The sequence below is a fragment of the Barbus barbus genome (genome assembly GCF_936440315.1).
Source record: "Barbus barbus genome assembly, chromosome: 30".
In the NCBI taxonomy this organism is placed as follows: Eukaryota; Metazoa; Chordata; class Actinopteri; order Cypriniformes; family Cyprinidae; genus Barbus; species Barbus barbus.
Window position 1 is genome coordinate 17,393,384 of NC_136758.1, and position 15,856 is coordinate 17,409,239.

The following is a 15,856-nucleotide window of genomic DNA, read 5'->3' on the forward strand; positions in this document are numbered from 1 at the left end:
TAAATCTGAGCATTTTATCAGCCTAGACAAATGCTGAGAACTTACTATCCATCCAGGCCGTGTTTGCTGGGTCTGACACCCACTTAGTAAGAGCATCTTCCTCTCTGATGACTGGACACTCTTCACTGAAAACACTGAACATGCCACTTGCAATTAATATTCATAAACACTTCCCTTTAAAATATTAATCTGAGCTGGCATTGCAGTATTCAAATATTATTACGAGAGCATTAAGTCCAAACTATTTTGTACATGAGCATGCAAACAAAACCTCCACATAAAATAGAGGGAAAATCCTCTTCACAGTACAGAAAGTTTCATACAGCAGAAGGACAGAATGACACTCACCTGTCCACTGGAGTATTTCCTGCTCCCACTACAGTCACTGCAGGACACAGCAAAACAATTGATGCATTATAGTCAGAATAGCACCAATAAACACATTCAAATCAAATTCTTAAAATCACATAACGGTGAGTTCAGACCATGTCAAAAGTAAAAAATGTGCAGGTTTACAGCTTGAACACCATTACACCACAAGGGGACAGTAATGTGCTGAGTGTGTCTGGTACAAGTTTCATCACACCTCATCTCTACCTACATTACTAGTCTAGATGAACTAGTAATTAAACTAGTAAGATTACTAGTCTAGATATATTTAAAAAAATGCAATATGAGCAAAGGGTGGCTACTTTGAAGAAACTTAAACTATACGATTTGATTTTGATTTAACATTTACACTGCATAATTTCCATTTTTCAAAATATAATACTTTTGATAATACTACTGCTTTACTGAGGTGCCAGTTTTAAAGCAGTTTTAAAAAAACAGCTACTAATTCTGATGAATGTTAGAAATGGTTTAGTAAAAATGTGTATACATTTGAGAATACTAGTAAAATCTAGTTAACATTCAGGCTACTGTTACACTTTAGAGAAAACAGGAAACCTCATCACAGCCAAAGCCACAGCTAAAATTATCCCCAACTTCCTCATGGCAAGACTTCAGAAAAAGAAGAGACAGAGCACATGAGAGAAATGAGGTGAGAGCAAGGAAAGTAAAAAGAGAGAGGATATGTATGGTGATGGTGAACCCCTATTCCAACCAGACCAATGGAGAGAATAAATGAAATGGAAACAGGTGGGAATAATCTCTCTTTTACCATCTTCATCCATAGAGAAGTGTCGGATGATAACTGGGGTGGTGTAGGTTGGTGGGGTCACCGGCACATTTGAGGGCGTTGCATAACCACAGGGCACTGGCACTGAATACCCAGAGGGCAACCCAAGGCTACTAGGTACATCCTGAATGTCTCTTTCTCTCTCATTGGCTGGGGGCGAGGAGGGAGGGCCGCTTTGCTCTGACAGCAGTTGCTGCTGGATAGGGGCGATGTCAATCACAGAGTAGGGGCTGACTTTGAGCTTGGAGTTGGACGCAGAGGTGGTAACCACACAGGCACCTCTGTTCACTATTGATCAGAAAGTATAGTGACTAATCAGGAAAGTCTGAGACTGTAAGTCTTGTAGGAAAGTGAAAATTGCATTTCCATTAGAAAATACACAGAAATCGGTTTATGCAGCTATGCTAGTGAATAATCTTGGTTAATTCGTATTATGTTATATGGGAGGGATTCCTGGTAAAAATAACTGAAGATCACCTACATTAACAGTTAGAGAGAAAGAGAAAAGACTGAAGGAGAGAAAGAGACAGATGTAACCTCAGAAACCATGCAAGAATTGTGTGTGTGTATGTATATATATATATATATATATATATATATATATATATATATATATATATATATATATATATATATATATATATATATATATATATATATATATACTGTATATTAACAAATTCCTCGTATGTAAACATACTTGGCCAATAAAGCTCATAAAATAAAAAAATATATATTAATATATATATTTTTTTATTTTATGAGATATTTTTGATGAAATCCAAGAGCTTTCTGATCCTGCATAGACAGCACAACACAACTACCACGTTCAAGGCCCAGAAAGGTAGTAAGGATATTGTTAAAATAGTCCATGTTGTGACATCAGTGGTCCAAACCTAATGTTATGACGTTACGAGAATACTTTGTGTGCAAAGAAAGCAAAAATTACGACTTTATTCAACAATTTCTTTCTACCATGTCAGTCTTCGACGCATGTTTATAAGAGTACCACGACGCATGCGTGTAGTGCTGCTAACGCAGGAGCCAGTGTTCTGACATAGAACCTGGATTTCAATGCGCCTTGTTTTCAATGTGTCATGGTACTCTCATGAACGAGCGTCGAAGACTGACACAGAAGCAAATAAATTGTTTAATAAAGTCATATTTTTGTTTTGGTTGAACCACTGATGTCAAATCGACTATTTTAACGATGTGCTTACTACCTTGCTAGGCCTTGCACATGTCAGTTGTGTTGCAGTCTATGCAGGGTCAGAAGATAAATAGGTTTAGAGGTCTGTGCACAGGAAAAGGGTGATTTACAGGTCTTACGGGTTTGGAATGAGTAGGGTAAATAAATGACAGAATTTTCATTTTTGGGTGAACTATCCCTTTAAGTTGAAGCATATCTGAGATAACGACTTTTTCAAAAAAACTATAGTGCTGTCAATAGAATAAAATAATCACAATCTTGTGATTAGAAAGCAGAATTAATTTTAAAATCGATTTTCATAGATAAAACAATTAATTTTAATATCAGTGCTTAAAACTTACCGTCCTGCTCGCTGTGAACAGCGCCCTCTGATGGTGGAGGAGGGTCTCTGTCCTGGCATTCTGCTGCATTCTGACAAAGCTCTATGGGAGGAGGCGGTAGATCAAACTGTGGGAAGGGTGCATGAGCCAAAGGGCTGTTATTAGTGGGGCAGTCCTGAGGTGGAGGGGGCAGATCAGCCTCTGCGGTGAGTAAGTTCTCTGGGTTTGGACTTGTTCCATTTACGGGTGCGTCCCCGGCTGCCGATGAGCAGGGTGGAGGCATGAAGATTCCCTCAGGTTCAGGGGGTGGCCGATCTGCCTTGGGGGCTTCATCACCACTGTCGTCAAACTCAAACTTCTCACCTTCAGCTTCATCATTCAACACTAAAGAAAGAGACAGAAGTGTTTTGCTGTTTCCATTGCATTGTTTTTACTGATGTTGAGTATGGTATAAACTATAAATTAGAAAAATTAGATAGTCTGTGAATGGAGCATTTTGTGGTTGAGGTTTGTTCCCGCCTTCCTCTCTGCCCACCCAGTGCTCACAAAGACACATGTTCAGATTTTTAAGAGCAAATTCTAAATTTAGGTTATGTACAAGAACCCTTTTCTCAAAATGCTTCCAAGAGTTACACATGGCACAAAGTTGTAAAGGAACAGTGAAACAAAACCAAACACCAAAACTGGGGTACAGGAAGCACACACATGCTGAAAGGAAACAGGGTCAAAACAGCACACTGCTTATTTTCCACAGGGCTGAAGTGCCAAAGAGGAAACATGTCTACTGGGACCAGAGAACAAAAGACAGAGAAAAAGAACTAAAATTCAAATACACTGATCAAAGACTTCTCACTCATGTGGTCTGGTTTGTACATTACAGGCTGCCATCTCAAAACAGGCTGCACTGCATTTAAAGGGATAGTTTACCCAAAAATGAACATTCTGTCATCATTTACTAACCCTTATGTCATTTCAAACCTGTATGATTTAGCTTCTTTTGTGGAATGACTTACATTGTGGTCTGTTAATCACATAGCTATTGATTTGGTTGTTGTATGAACTAGTACTATGATACGGTCATGGAGCTTTTGTTCTCTTTTTAAACTTCAAAACTTCACTGAAAACTTCACTTTGTTTTTAATGCAAGAAAAAAAAAAGTGGAACCCGACTAATTCTTCTAAATTTGCATTTTTGTGTAAGATGTAGCAGTCATACAGGTTTAGGACAGCATGAAGTTGAGTAAATGACAGAATTTTGGGGTGAACTGTGCCTTTAAGGAAAGCTTAGTCTGAGTCTGAATCTGTCTTTAATGATCCTACATCAGCAAAAAACTGAAAAACCGAATGGCAGCCTTACAGTATGGATGAAAGACATCCAAGAATGGAGGACCGGGGAATAAGAGAAGAGACAGGGAGGGAGCCCTTGATGGTGTGAGGCCATTATGAAGCAAACACTTGGCAGTTCATGGATTCTCTTGACCCAGTGACTCGCGCTTTAGAAATGTGAGTAATGTGAGAGTCCTTTTCCTCCATTCAGCTCTGGATCCCCCTGGCCAATCTCAGCCTCCCGCGCGGGGGTGAAGTACACACAGTGGCCATTATACTAGACTACAGTAATTAAGCCTGTTACAGAGTTTTACAGACAGTTTATTTACAAAACAAGACTGCAGACAGTAACATCTCTAAACCACTCAAATTCATTACATGGAGTCTTAAATAATGTTTGTTTTTCCTCTCACAGGGATAATGAGAGGACTGGTAAAACTGAAAGACACTGGACCTCTGCCAAGGAAACCATGTTTCCGCTGACGGAAACAGTTATCTCTTAATGTCGATAAATCACTGGAATAGCAGAGATTCCAAACATAGTGAAAACAAGCTGTCCTCTCACTTCAGACTGCAGAGTCCAAAAACAACCTTGACAGACCAATTTCCTCTGCTGACTTCCATAAGTAAAGCATTTCTCATTTTAAGACACTTAAAGCCAGGTGCACATGTCTTGGTTTGTTGCCACAGATTTTGGGGAACATTATTTTTTTTTTACATCATAGGACAAAACTGGCAGTTACAAAGTGCTTACATGTAAAATACCCACTGCTGGGATTTTTTTGGGGGGAAAGAAATGAATGTATAAACATACATATATACAGACACACACACATTTATATGCAAATACACATTACAATGATTTCTGAAGAAAATTCATATTAAATATACAGTGACCGCCACTAATATTGGCAACCTTGGTAAATAGGAGCAAAGGTAGCTGTGAAAATAAATCTGCATTGTTTATCCTTTTGATCTTTCATTCAAAAAAATTCACAAAATTCCCACCTATCACGGAAGTAAAACAATTGAAAGTGTGTGTGTGTGGGGGGGGGGGGGGGGGGGGGGTCTTATTGTGAAATAAATGTTTTTCTCTAGTTCATATTGGCCACAATTATTGGCACCTAGTTTTTGCCACGTGAAGATAACAGCTCTGAGTTTTCTCCTATATAGCCTGAAGAGTTTGGAGAGCACCTGATAAGAGATCAGAGACCATTCCCTCATACAGAATCTTTCCAGATCCTTCAGATTCACATGTTGGTGCTTATTCTCTTCAGTTCACCCCAGTCATTTTCTATAGGGTTCAGGTCAGGGAACTGGGATGGCCATGGCAGAAGCTTCATTTTGTGCTCAGTCACCCATTTTTGTTTTGATTTTGATGTTTGTTTTGGATTATTGTCCTGATGGAAGATCCAACCACGGCCCATTATAAGATTTCTAACAGAGGCAGTCGGGTTTAGATTTTTTATATGTTAGTATTTGATAGAATCCATGATGCCATGCATCTGAACAAGACGTCCAGGACCTCCGGCAGAAAAACAGGCACACAACATTAAAGATCCAGCAGTATATTTATGGCATGGGGTACTTTTTATCCCTGTTTGTACTAAACCCATCAGGTGGGTTACTGGGTTTGCTGCCAAAAAGCTATTTTGTTTTTTTGTTTCATCTGACCATAGAAGCCAGTGCCATTTGAAGTTCCATTTGTGTCTGACAGCTGAATATGCTGGAGTCTGTTTTTGGATGAGAGAGGAGAATTTTTCTTGAAACCCTCCTGAACAACATGTGGTGATTTAGGGGCTGTTTGATATTTTTTTTAGGCTTTCTGACCCCAAGACTCAACTAATCTCTGCAATTCTCCAGCTGTGATTCTTGGAGTTCACTCAAACTCTCCTCCTCACCATGCATTAGGATGATATAGACACACATCCTCTTCCAGGCAGATTTATAATATTTTCAGTTGATTGGAACCTCTTAATTATTGCCCTGATGGTGGAAATGGGGATTTTCAATGCTTTAGCTCTTTTCTCACAGCCACTTTCTATTTTGTGAAACTCAACAATCTTGTTCTGCACATCAGAACTATATTCTTAGGTTTTACTCCTTGTGATGGATAATTAAGGGAATTTGGCCTTTGTGTTCCTCATATTTATAACCCTGTGGAATCCATGGCTGGACAATCACATGATCCTAGTCACCCTGATGGTGTGCTAAAAAAAAAAAATGTAAATATGAATGAGAATATACTTCAGAGATATTTTACTCATAAGAATCTCTAGGGGTGCTAATAATTGTGGCTAACATGCATTGGAGATAAACATTTATTTCATCATGAGATTCTCTCCCAACTTTCAATTGTTTTACTGATTTTTTTGAATGAAAGATCAAAAAGATCAACGATGCAGGGTGTCAATATTAGTGGAGGGCACTGTATATATAAAAATATATATAAAGTGTTTGAACATATGGTTAAATTCTACACAATATCCTAAAACAAAACAAAAAAAATTTGAAAATGAACATTGGCTTGTAACAAAGATCTCACTGGGGTGATATCATACAATCTGACAAGCAACAATTTTAAAGGATAAAAAAACTGTACAGTGTGAACCCATCTTAAAGTAGTTTGGTCTACCACTGTTACTTGTTGACAGATGGGATGTGATCTTTATTCATTGTGAGCTGGCAGGAGCGGCGTCCCTGCATGCCTTACAGCTACACATGACAGTCGGCAAGCAAACAAAAACAATTTCCATGCACCCATCAACTTGACATTCAGTAATGTGAATGAACAGTTTACAACAAAACAAAAAAGGATAATCTGACTCCATGTTAAAACAGCAGCAAATCTTAAAAGCATCCTGAGGTCAAACTATGACCTCTGACCCTCAAGTATCACTCATTACAGTGCGACACCGAGCACCTGGTAGAGTACAGGTCAGAACAAGTATGCAGAGCTCCACTTGGCCACATGCCTAAATCCTTGAGAGGAAAATGTAAAAGGTTAAGGGTTCAGGAAAGGTGGAGGGGTTTCAAATGAGCTTTTTTTGTTGAACTGTGTGATGGGAAAAAACACTAGTCTGAAGAAAGTCACTGAGGCATGAACAGAGAGAGTGGCTTTATCAGCTCTCTGTGCTAATAAATGGAGTAAGAGGGAGATAAAGCACGAGGGAGTTTCCATATCTTTCCAAAGATGACTGACGATGAATATTTATGCAGTAAGAGCTTTAAAATAATGTGGAAAGTGTGCAGTTTTAGTTTAAACTTTAACACAAGCTGATCAACTCAAATGGGTCTCAATCCTTACAAAGCTGATCCTTTGATTCCTTGATTAGCTGTTTTCAGCAAAGATCTCAGAGCTACAGGCAGTGCAGAATCATAAAATTAATACCAATTTGCTGGCTAAAAATTAACCTTTGGAAATGATGGAAATGGAAATGATATTTTTAAACTGCTCTACTGAATAATGGTCTACTGATATATCAAATGTTTATCATTTTAATTTTTTTTGCATTGGATGATAATTTTTTTCTGTTTGGCCGATAAATGTCAGATTTTTATTTTGTCATTACACAACAGTAAATAGTGCCTGAAGACATATGCATAAGACCTCCATTCTCTTCATTAGTTTACAGTTTTTAACAGTTCTGTCTAAAAAATCATTAAACAAAACTATTTTAAAAAAGAAAAGTAAACCATATATGAAAAAAGTATAGCGTTTACCTTTTATCTTTTATTAGCAATATAAAAGCAAATGCAATTGGGATTTAGCAAATACAGATTTATGTCTAAATCATGTAATTTAAGCCTTTAAAAGATCTAATAAATAGTTAATTCATTCATTGGTTCATTTTTATTTATTAATTCATTATGATTTAATTCAATATAAATTAGCTGAATTCAATTGTGTAGATTATGGCACAGTAAAAATGTACCATCTAGCGTACAATCTGTGGTACAAGAGGTATGTACAAAGACTGGTCTGAAATGACATGAGGGAGTAATAAATGTCAGCAGAATTTTCATTTTTGGGTGAACCGTCCCTTAAATTATAGCACTACTTTAAAAAGGTAAACTAATCATCTGTCATTCTCATTCTCTCTGGCATCAAGACAGAGCCTCTGTTTTCGGGCTTTTTTTTCACCTCCCCTGCATTCGTTCTGGCGTTCCTCCACTCTTCAGCCCACACGCTCCTTAGTGGCTGAGCCATGGAATGTGTTTACACTGTTCATTCTCTTCTCTCTATCCTTCAGGCTCCCATAAGCATGATATTCCAGTGCATTTGACACAGTGAGAGTGAATATGACCATGACATCGGTCAGTATACATCAGTCAGTTTACATGCTTTAAAAACTAATCGTTTCATTTGTGCCAGAAACTTGAACCAATATCTACATTTACACACTTATCTGCTTATCAAATTAAATACAGTGTGTGTGCTGAGAGCTGTGAGAGGACAGAGCTGCTTACGGTCAGGTGGAGGAGGAGGGAAATCCTCCATGTCCATGCTGAACACACTCTTCTGAGAGACACACTGATGATCAGAGAAAGATCCTTCACAAACTCTTACAAACCTACAGGAGCAGAGACAGCAGTTAGCCACAGAGACAGAGATCCCCCACACAAACACTCACATGAATGATCCCACAGCTAAAGCAGTAGTTCATCCGCAATTACAATTATGCCATAATTTATTCATCCTTGTGTTGTTAAAATCCCATATAAATGTCATATTTTCCAGAGAACACAAAAGTTGATATTCTTAAATAATTGTTACGCAGCTCTTTCCATTCAATGGTAGTTCACAGTGATGATCAGGGCACAATAAACTACAAAAGGACCATTAAAGCTGTCCATATTATTTGTGTGCATATTCACATTTATATAAACATTTGGAGACAATATCATCACAAAAATATAGCAATTCAAAGAGATAAGGAGAGAAAGCATGTTATATAAACTACATTTGTGTTTTCTTGAAAGAAATGGGTCCAAAACAAATATCACTGGCCTCAACACAGTCATGGGAGTCTGCAAAAGTCTTCTCTACGACATTACTTCCTGTTTTATGTTTTTTTCTGTATGTTGATTGCACAACAAGACTTGTTGCAGTTGTTAAAATACTATTTTTCTATGCAAAAATAAAAGATCATGCCAAACCTGTTAAAGTCAGCATGAAATATCAATTCACCCTGTCTATTTTGTAAACGCATGTTATTTATCTTAGTTCATGTCTTCTTTTCTTTTTTTGACCTCGTAATTTTTAAATCAAAATGTCCCAACTCAATCTTCTAGAGAAACGGACTTCTCTCCAGAGAAATACGCTTGACTTCTCCAATCATTTAGTCTGTGTAAAACCCGGCCCTTTCATACAATCAGCTGCAAGTTTGTATTCATTTTCAAGTGCAATGCAACACAATTAACAACCACTGTGCAGAACCAAGTCCCCCCAACACAGCCCGACATAACGGATCGACCAGAAATCATCTCCTCACAATTTACCAACCCATCACATCTGCGCTGACTTACCTCAATCATATTCAACCCTGATGACTCTCATAATCTTGCCTGCTTGTTCATTTGCACTGATATGATTTGTGTTATTGCAGAAAAGTACTCCACCAGAAAATACTGGGCTAAAAATTCCTCACTGCTCTTTTAGCAAGATACACTGTACAGTACAAGTCAGATATGTAATCAAGTGTCACGTGATACAGTGGAGGGGCAGCCTGTCACTGTTGGCCCACTTATTACATCCAAACTGGAAACGCACGTTCATGCACAGCCATGAGCGACCCCCCTCCTATCTGCGACACTGAGGGATAGAAAAACCCTTTCTCTCTTTCTGTATCTCTTTCTCACACACACACACACACACACCCAGACACAACAGTGCTTTCCTCTCAACTGAGTTTCCAGATGAGGGTCAGTGGAACAGTGAAATCATTCTGTGGAATAGAGGAGTTTCTCATGAGGCTGCTGTGTGTGAGACCCTCAGGGTCAGCAAGAGACGAGGCGGACTGACTGACGCACTACTGTATTATCACAGACAATAAGATCCTGGCACAGGCACGCAAGCTGTTCTCCCACCATCACAGTACTTAGTACATTCTACACGCGACAACTCATGAGTCACTAACAAACATGACGAGAAGAAAATCTGTTTTGCTGATGGTGACACAGCAAAACAATAAGTGACTGCCTAGAGTTTCAACAGCACTGGTTCCACGAAACATTTTGTTTCCACAAAAAGATTAAGCAGGAAAACTGTTTTCAATATTGCCAATAATAACTGTTTCTTGAGCACCAAATCAGCATATTAGAAAGATTTCTGTCACGCGACACTGAAGACTGGAGTAAAGGCTACTAAAAATTCAGCTTTGCCATCACAGGAATAAATTACATTATACAATACATTCAAATAGATAATATATTAATATTTATATAAAATATAATAAACGCAGCCTTGTAAGCATAAAAGAGATAAAAAGCATTTTAAAAAAAATATTTAAATTATTCCAAACTTTTGAACATTAGCTTACATATATTTCTCCATGGAGAAAATAAAAGGCATTTTTTACTTCCAGAACTTGACCGTTGCACATAATTATAGCTGATACTCATGACACAGTCTGTCAATGGTCTAAAAATAAGTCAGGATGCTGACTCCTTGTTTAGTCTACACACTCTTTGAAGCTTATCTTTCTCTCTCTCTCTCACAAAAATCAGACATGTATTCTGCTTGTTAAGTTGACATAGTTGTTTCAGTCTATGGGTAAAAAAAGTTGTTTTTATATTTACCTTATAAAACAGTACACAAATGCATGGTATGTCCCGATTCCTGATAAACTGTGCTTTGAGGCTAAAGAGCAAATACACACACCAACAGGAAACAGAATTATGACAGAGTGTGTGAAGCTTGTACTAACAACCCACCTGTTAAGAACAACACAAACATCAGAGCCACATGCGCAGAAACACTAATTTATGGATCAACATTTGAGTACCATGACACCATGGCAATATTTCACTCAAATGACAGGTAGTTAACAAGAGGAAGCTTTAAATGACATGCTTCAGAGGTCTGTGGCTTTAGAAAAGGCCGCAATGGAATATAAATTCACTCCTTCGTGACAGTCTTAAGATTTCTTTCTCTGTTCTGATGAATCAACAGACTGTAAATCCTGCAGAACACATTACAGCTGCTGTGAAACAGCCATTCATTACTGAAGATAAGGATATTTAAAATAAAATTATATTAACACCTTCATTTGTAATCTAAATGATACCCTGAATGTCAAATGGATTCTTTTTTTATGAAATGCATGACAAATCAGAAAAGTTACTGCGTACACAAAGTTCTTGTGCAATGCGCATGAAACATCCAGAGAGTTGGGAACAGATTTGTTAGCAAATGAGTGCGTGTCAGCATTGACCATGATGAGCTGATCAATGTTTAGTCTGAGCTTGACTTCTGGGTGTGTAACTGTTCAGGCGAGGAAAAAACCCTGCTGTTTAAATGTGGCTGCAGGGCTTCTGCCAGTCTGCAGTTTCCTGTATCAATCCAGACACGTCTGAGAGAATGAAATCTGTTTGTTAGTGTAACATACACAGACATGCCTCACTGTGCACATTTAACTGCATTTTTAAGACAAATCTATGGAATGTGTGAGACCAGACCTTCATAATTAATTTTACATTATTTAACTGATACAGTAAACAGCATTCTGTTACAAAGCAAAATTTAAGTTTTAAAATCACTGATCATTTTCTCTTACAGTGAGCTTGGAAACGCTGCAATGGGAAATGGAGGTTTTGTGACCTGAGACCAGAATGATTTTCAAATGTTCTTTTTTTTAACAGAAGAAAGTCATCCTACAACATGTAGACGAGTAAATGGCAGAATTTTTTTATTTTAACATAAGCACTCCACAGATGCGTAAAGTCACAATCTAATGAAAGTGGAAACATTTTTTCTGTATTGTGACATACATTAAAGTTAAAGAGATTATTAAGAAAAAAATAGAAAAAGACAACAACAAACCATTGGATGTTGATTGGATGGAGTCTGATCTGACTGTGAGCTTATGATCATTTGTAAAAAAAAAGAAGAAAAAAAAAAAAAAAGAGGCTGGGTTTAAGTGAACTGTTTCTTGCCAACTTCAAGGAATGGCTGATTAAGAAATGACGGTGCATGTAAACATCTCACATCTTATCATAATACATGCCTTAAGGTCTTAAAATAAATGAATTAAGGTCCATTGAGTCTGAAAAAATGTTTAGGCTGCTTTTCAGGGTCAACAGTTTAATTTCCAGTTAGACTTACAGAAGCACACGTTAAAAAACCACTAAATAATGACCTGGAAGAACAAACGCCACATGCCATCCTTCTATTTTCTCCTATAAAACAGCTTGAAATGTGTTAAAAATGGACCTTAAGCAAACTCTGTGACCTCCAGCAACGCCCAATAAGAACACACACACAGAGGCAGGTCAAAGCCAGTCTAAATCCTGCTGGGTTAGACATTAAAGACAGAGGATGAGGAGACGAGAAATTAAGTTTGATGATACTCTAACATAACAGCCATGATATCCTGTTATCCAAGTGTCACCATGGTAACAAAATAATTTGCAAAGCAGACATGAAGGCTAGATTATAATGTTTATATTCACATTCATCTTAAAGAGGTAGTTCACCTAAAAATTATCATACTGTAATTATTTGGATCAAAAGATGATATTTTGAGAATATCAAAAAAATGTCTTTTTGCTGGACCCCTCTGACTTTCATTGTGTGGGGGGGGAAAACATTCTTCAAAATGTTTTCTTTTGTGTTCCACTGGCGAATAAAAATCAGTTTTGGAATGACATGACGGTGAATAAATGACAGAATTTTCATTTTGCAGTAAACTATCACTTTAAGAGGTAAATTTGTAGTGCTTAAGGGAAAAAAGTTTTGAGAGCAGCATCACTTCTCACTCCGGACAGCATGTTTGGCATCTCATTAGATTCTCCACGGACTTCAGTAATCCTTAACAGAAAACTCAATAAAAAAAATAAAAAAACTCATACATGGACATGGAAGCTCTAACAATTAACAAACATGGATCCCAAGTGTATTGCATGACCACAATGTTAGATCACCCAACAAAACACCATCTGCCCCGATACTGTTAGCACAACAAAACAACCCAATGAATGTCAAGCAAACAAAGAGTTTTTTATCTCACTTTTGTCTCTTTCTCCCACTTTGTCAAAGTCCCCCCGTCATAAATTCCATTCTCCCTGCAGATTCCTTCAGGAAAGATTTGCCACTCCACATCAAATCACACGGATATGATTCACCCCTAAAGAGCTCTATTGTATATCAACCTCTGTTCATGTGGAGCACTACTAGAGAAAAACTCAAGGAAATGCTGAGTGGCTGCAAAAAGAAATCTTTGCTTAAATGTGGATTGTACCAATGAGCTTCAGGCTATGTTCAGCAAGCTTGAAAAGCTTGTAATCCACAGCCTTTATTTGTGGAGCAGATCACTGTGGGTGGAGAAGCCCCCTGCTCCAGTGGTGTGGCTATTTGCTAAGCAAATTGCCAGCAATCTGAGCAAATGCTGTCCTCTCCTGCGCTCTGATGCAAAGTGAGTCGGACAAGCATGGAGTCAAACAATGCAGTCGCACATGAGAGAGCTCTTCCCCCGTATCACACACATTCATCTAGGAAAAGGCCAGAGGGCCTCAGATTCCTAAAAGCACAGCAGCTCCCGGGGAAGGAAATTATGCAGTAAAACTGAGGGGAAGTGGAAAGTTTCACTAATTAAAAAGAGCATTAAATGTTTCTAACCATTTGATCCATGTTTAACTGGTGGTATGAAGCTCAGAACTGAATGACACACTGTGTGCATGAAAGGCTCTGCAAACTTCTTGTCTGCAGACACACAGAAGATTTTATCCTTCAGCCCTAGTACAGATTGTCAGTACTGTGAAGGACAAAAACAGTACATTTCAAGAATGAGGAGTCAAACTGAATTTATGTTTTCACAAAGAACACAACGATAAGCATCCATGGCATTGAAAATTATTTCATTTTTTTATAACACAATAAATTGATTGTTGTAGCAGGGTCCTTTTCCACGATTTTTAACTAATTATATTGGATTTTTAAAAACCATTTCAACCTTCCACAATGTGAACTTACTGCACCTTTATTCAGTAAATATTGGTATACATTTGGCTGGTTATTATTTAACCTTAAAGCAGCAGGTTTTACACTTAATAACACCTATCAGAGTGGATGCATTTAATGTGTGTACTAATGGCTGCTGGTCTGCATTGCAGCAGGATATGGCAGGTATTTTTTGTATAGACAATTGGACTCAGTCTGCTTGAATGGATGTATGATATAAAGTAGATAGAGAAGTATTATTTCTGACATTTAACAGAGCTGGTCATGTGATGTCAACATGTCAGCATCCAATCTCCATGTATAATAAAACATATTTTATTTTTAAGAAGACAGATAGGATTATGATTCATCTCACATGAGTGTAAATCATATTAGCCATATTTCTCAATAGTATGATTAATTTCTTTATGTGATAAAGTTTTAATATGTTTAAATACTGAGTGCATATATAAATTACCACAAAGGGCCACTTCTAGCTGGTCAAAACTGGAACGATTTATAATCATTAAAAATTCCAAGATTTTAAAGAATTTTTTTTTTTATTAGTTTCCTGGACTGGACATCACAACTTTAAAATTCCGTGATATTTCCAGGTTGCCTATGAACGCGCAACGCTGTACTACACGTTTTACATTGATTAGATGATACGAGCCCTGTGGAATAGGTGGTTATTCTGAAAGCTCGATGTTTACTAATACCAAATTGAACGCACATTTAATAAAAATCTGATATGACTGTGCGCAGTTGTCACTTGCCACGTAAAGCGGAATCCAGCAGGAAAAGCGCAGCCGCCCCATCAGGCGCAGATGTTGAAAACTTAAAGAAGTTATTAAAAATATATCACCAGTGCGACAGAGCTCAGGCAGTAAACTTCGTAACACGGTGCAAACTGCAATAAAGACGTCAATATCACGCTAAACGTGCGCGTTACAAATTACAAGCTTATTTCAAACATAATAGACTTTCAGCGGATTCTCAAGTGTTTGGGAATTTCATGCGCATAATTGATCAACTCACCATCTTTCTTGATCCTTCTGGAAAAAAAAAAAGTTTACATTCCGTTTACAGTGCCGCAAGACCGGTTAAGTGAAAAACAGAAAAAAAACACCATAAATATTCTCAGTATCATTTTTTAAGGCAACTTTTCCACTGCTTTTCCCAAACGCGAGCCAACCACTCCATGGCCCTGCCCTCCGCTGCGGCCTCATTGGTGGAGTCTTTTGTTGTCGGTCTCTAATTGGTTTTAAGACACGTCAATCAAATTCCCTGCGTTTCTCCGTGTGGATGGACACATGCGTTCAAGTGTGAGTCACGTGATGTGTGTGAACCGCTCCGGTGCACCCTCTGCCTCTCTCACATCCAGAGTTCTACATCAACTGGTATAATCCTAAAATATATTAATAAATTTCTGGAAAATCTTACAGAGACTGCTATAATACATAGGTGAAGTAAACATCTAGATTAAATACAAGATCAAAGCATTTCACTTACTTGTTTTCCTAATTATAAAATGAAAATCAAATAATAATTTTGAAGTAGGTTGTGATTTAATGTAGTCGATTCCTTTCACAATTGTCCAAAGTTTGGAAAATGATCGCAGTGTATTTGGAGCGCTGTACTGCACTCTAGTGGTCACACACA

At 37.8% G+C, this 15,856-nt stretch overlaps 1 protein-coding gene across 3 annotated transcripts in view; it reads right to left on the reverse strand.

Moving 5' to 3' along the window:
* Positions 1–15,413, reverse strand: part of arhgef10 (Rho guanine nucleotide exchange factor (GEF) 10) — a 41,498-nt gene extending 26,085 nt beyond the window's left edge. The window contains exons 1-6 of one of the 3 annotated variants that reach the window (XM_079386079.1): positions 15,233–15,413; positions 8,506–8,609; positions 2,732–3,094; positions 1,163–1,468; positions 349–385; positions 46–134 (exon numbers count right to left, since the gene is read on the reverse strand). In XM_079386079.1, the coding sequence (XP_079242205.1) occupies positions 46–134; positions 349–385; positions 1,163–1,468; positions 2,732–3,094; positions 8,506–8,542 (832 nt within the window). In that variant the 5' untranslated portion in view covers positions 8,543–8,609; positions 15,233–15,413. The remainder of the gene's footprint in view (positions 1–45; positions 135–348; positions 386–1,162; positions 1,469–2,731; positions 3,095–8,505; positions 8,610–15,232) is intronic. The other 2 variants (XM_079386078.1, XM_079386080.1) reach the window with 2 other exon arrangements.
* Positions 15,414–15,856: the final 443 nt, after the last annotated feature.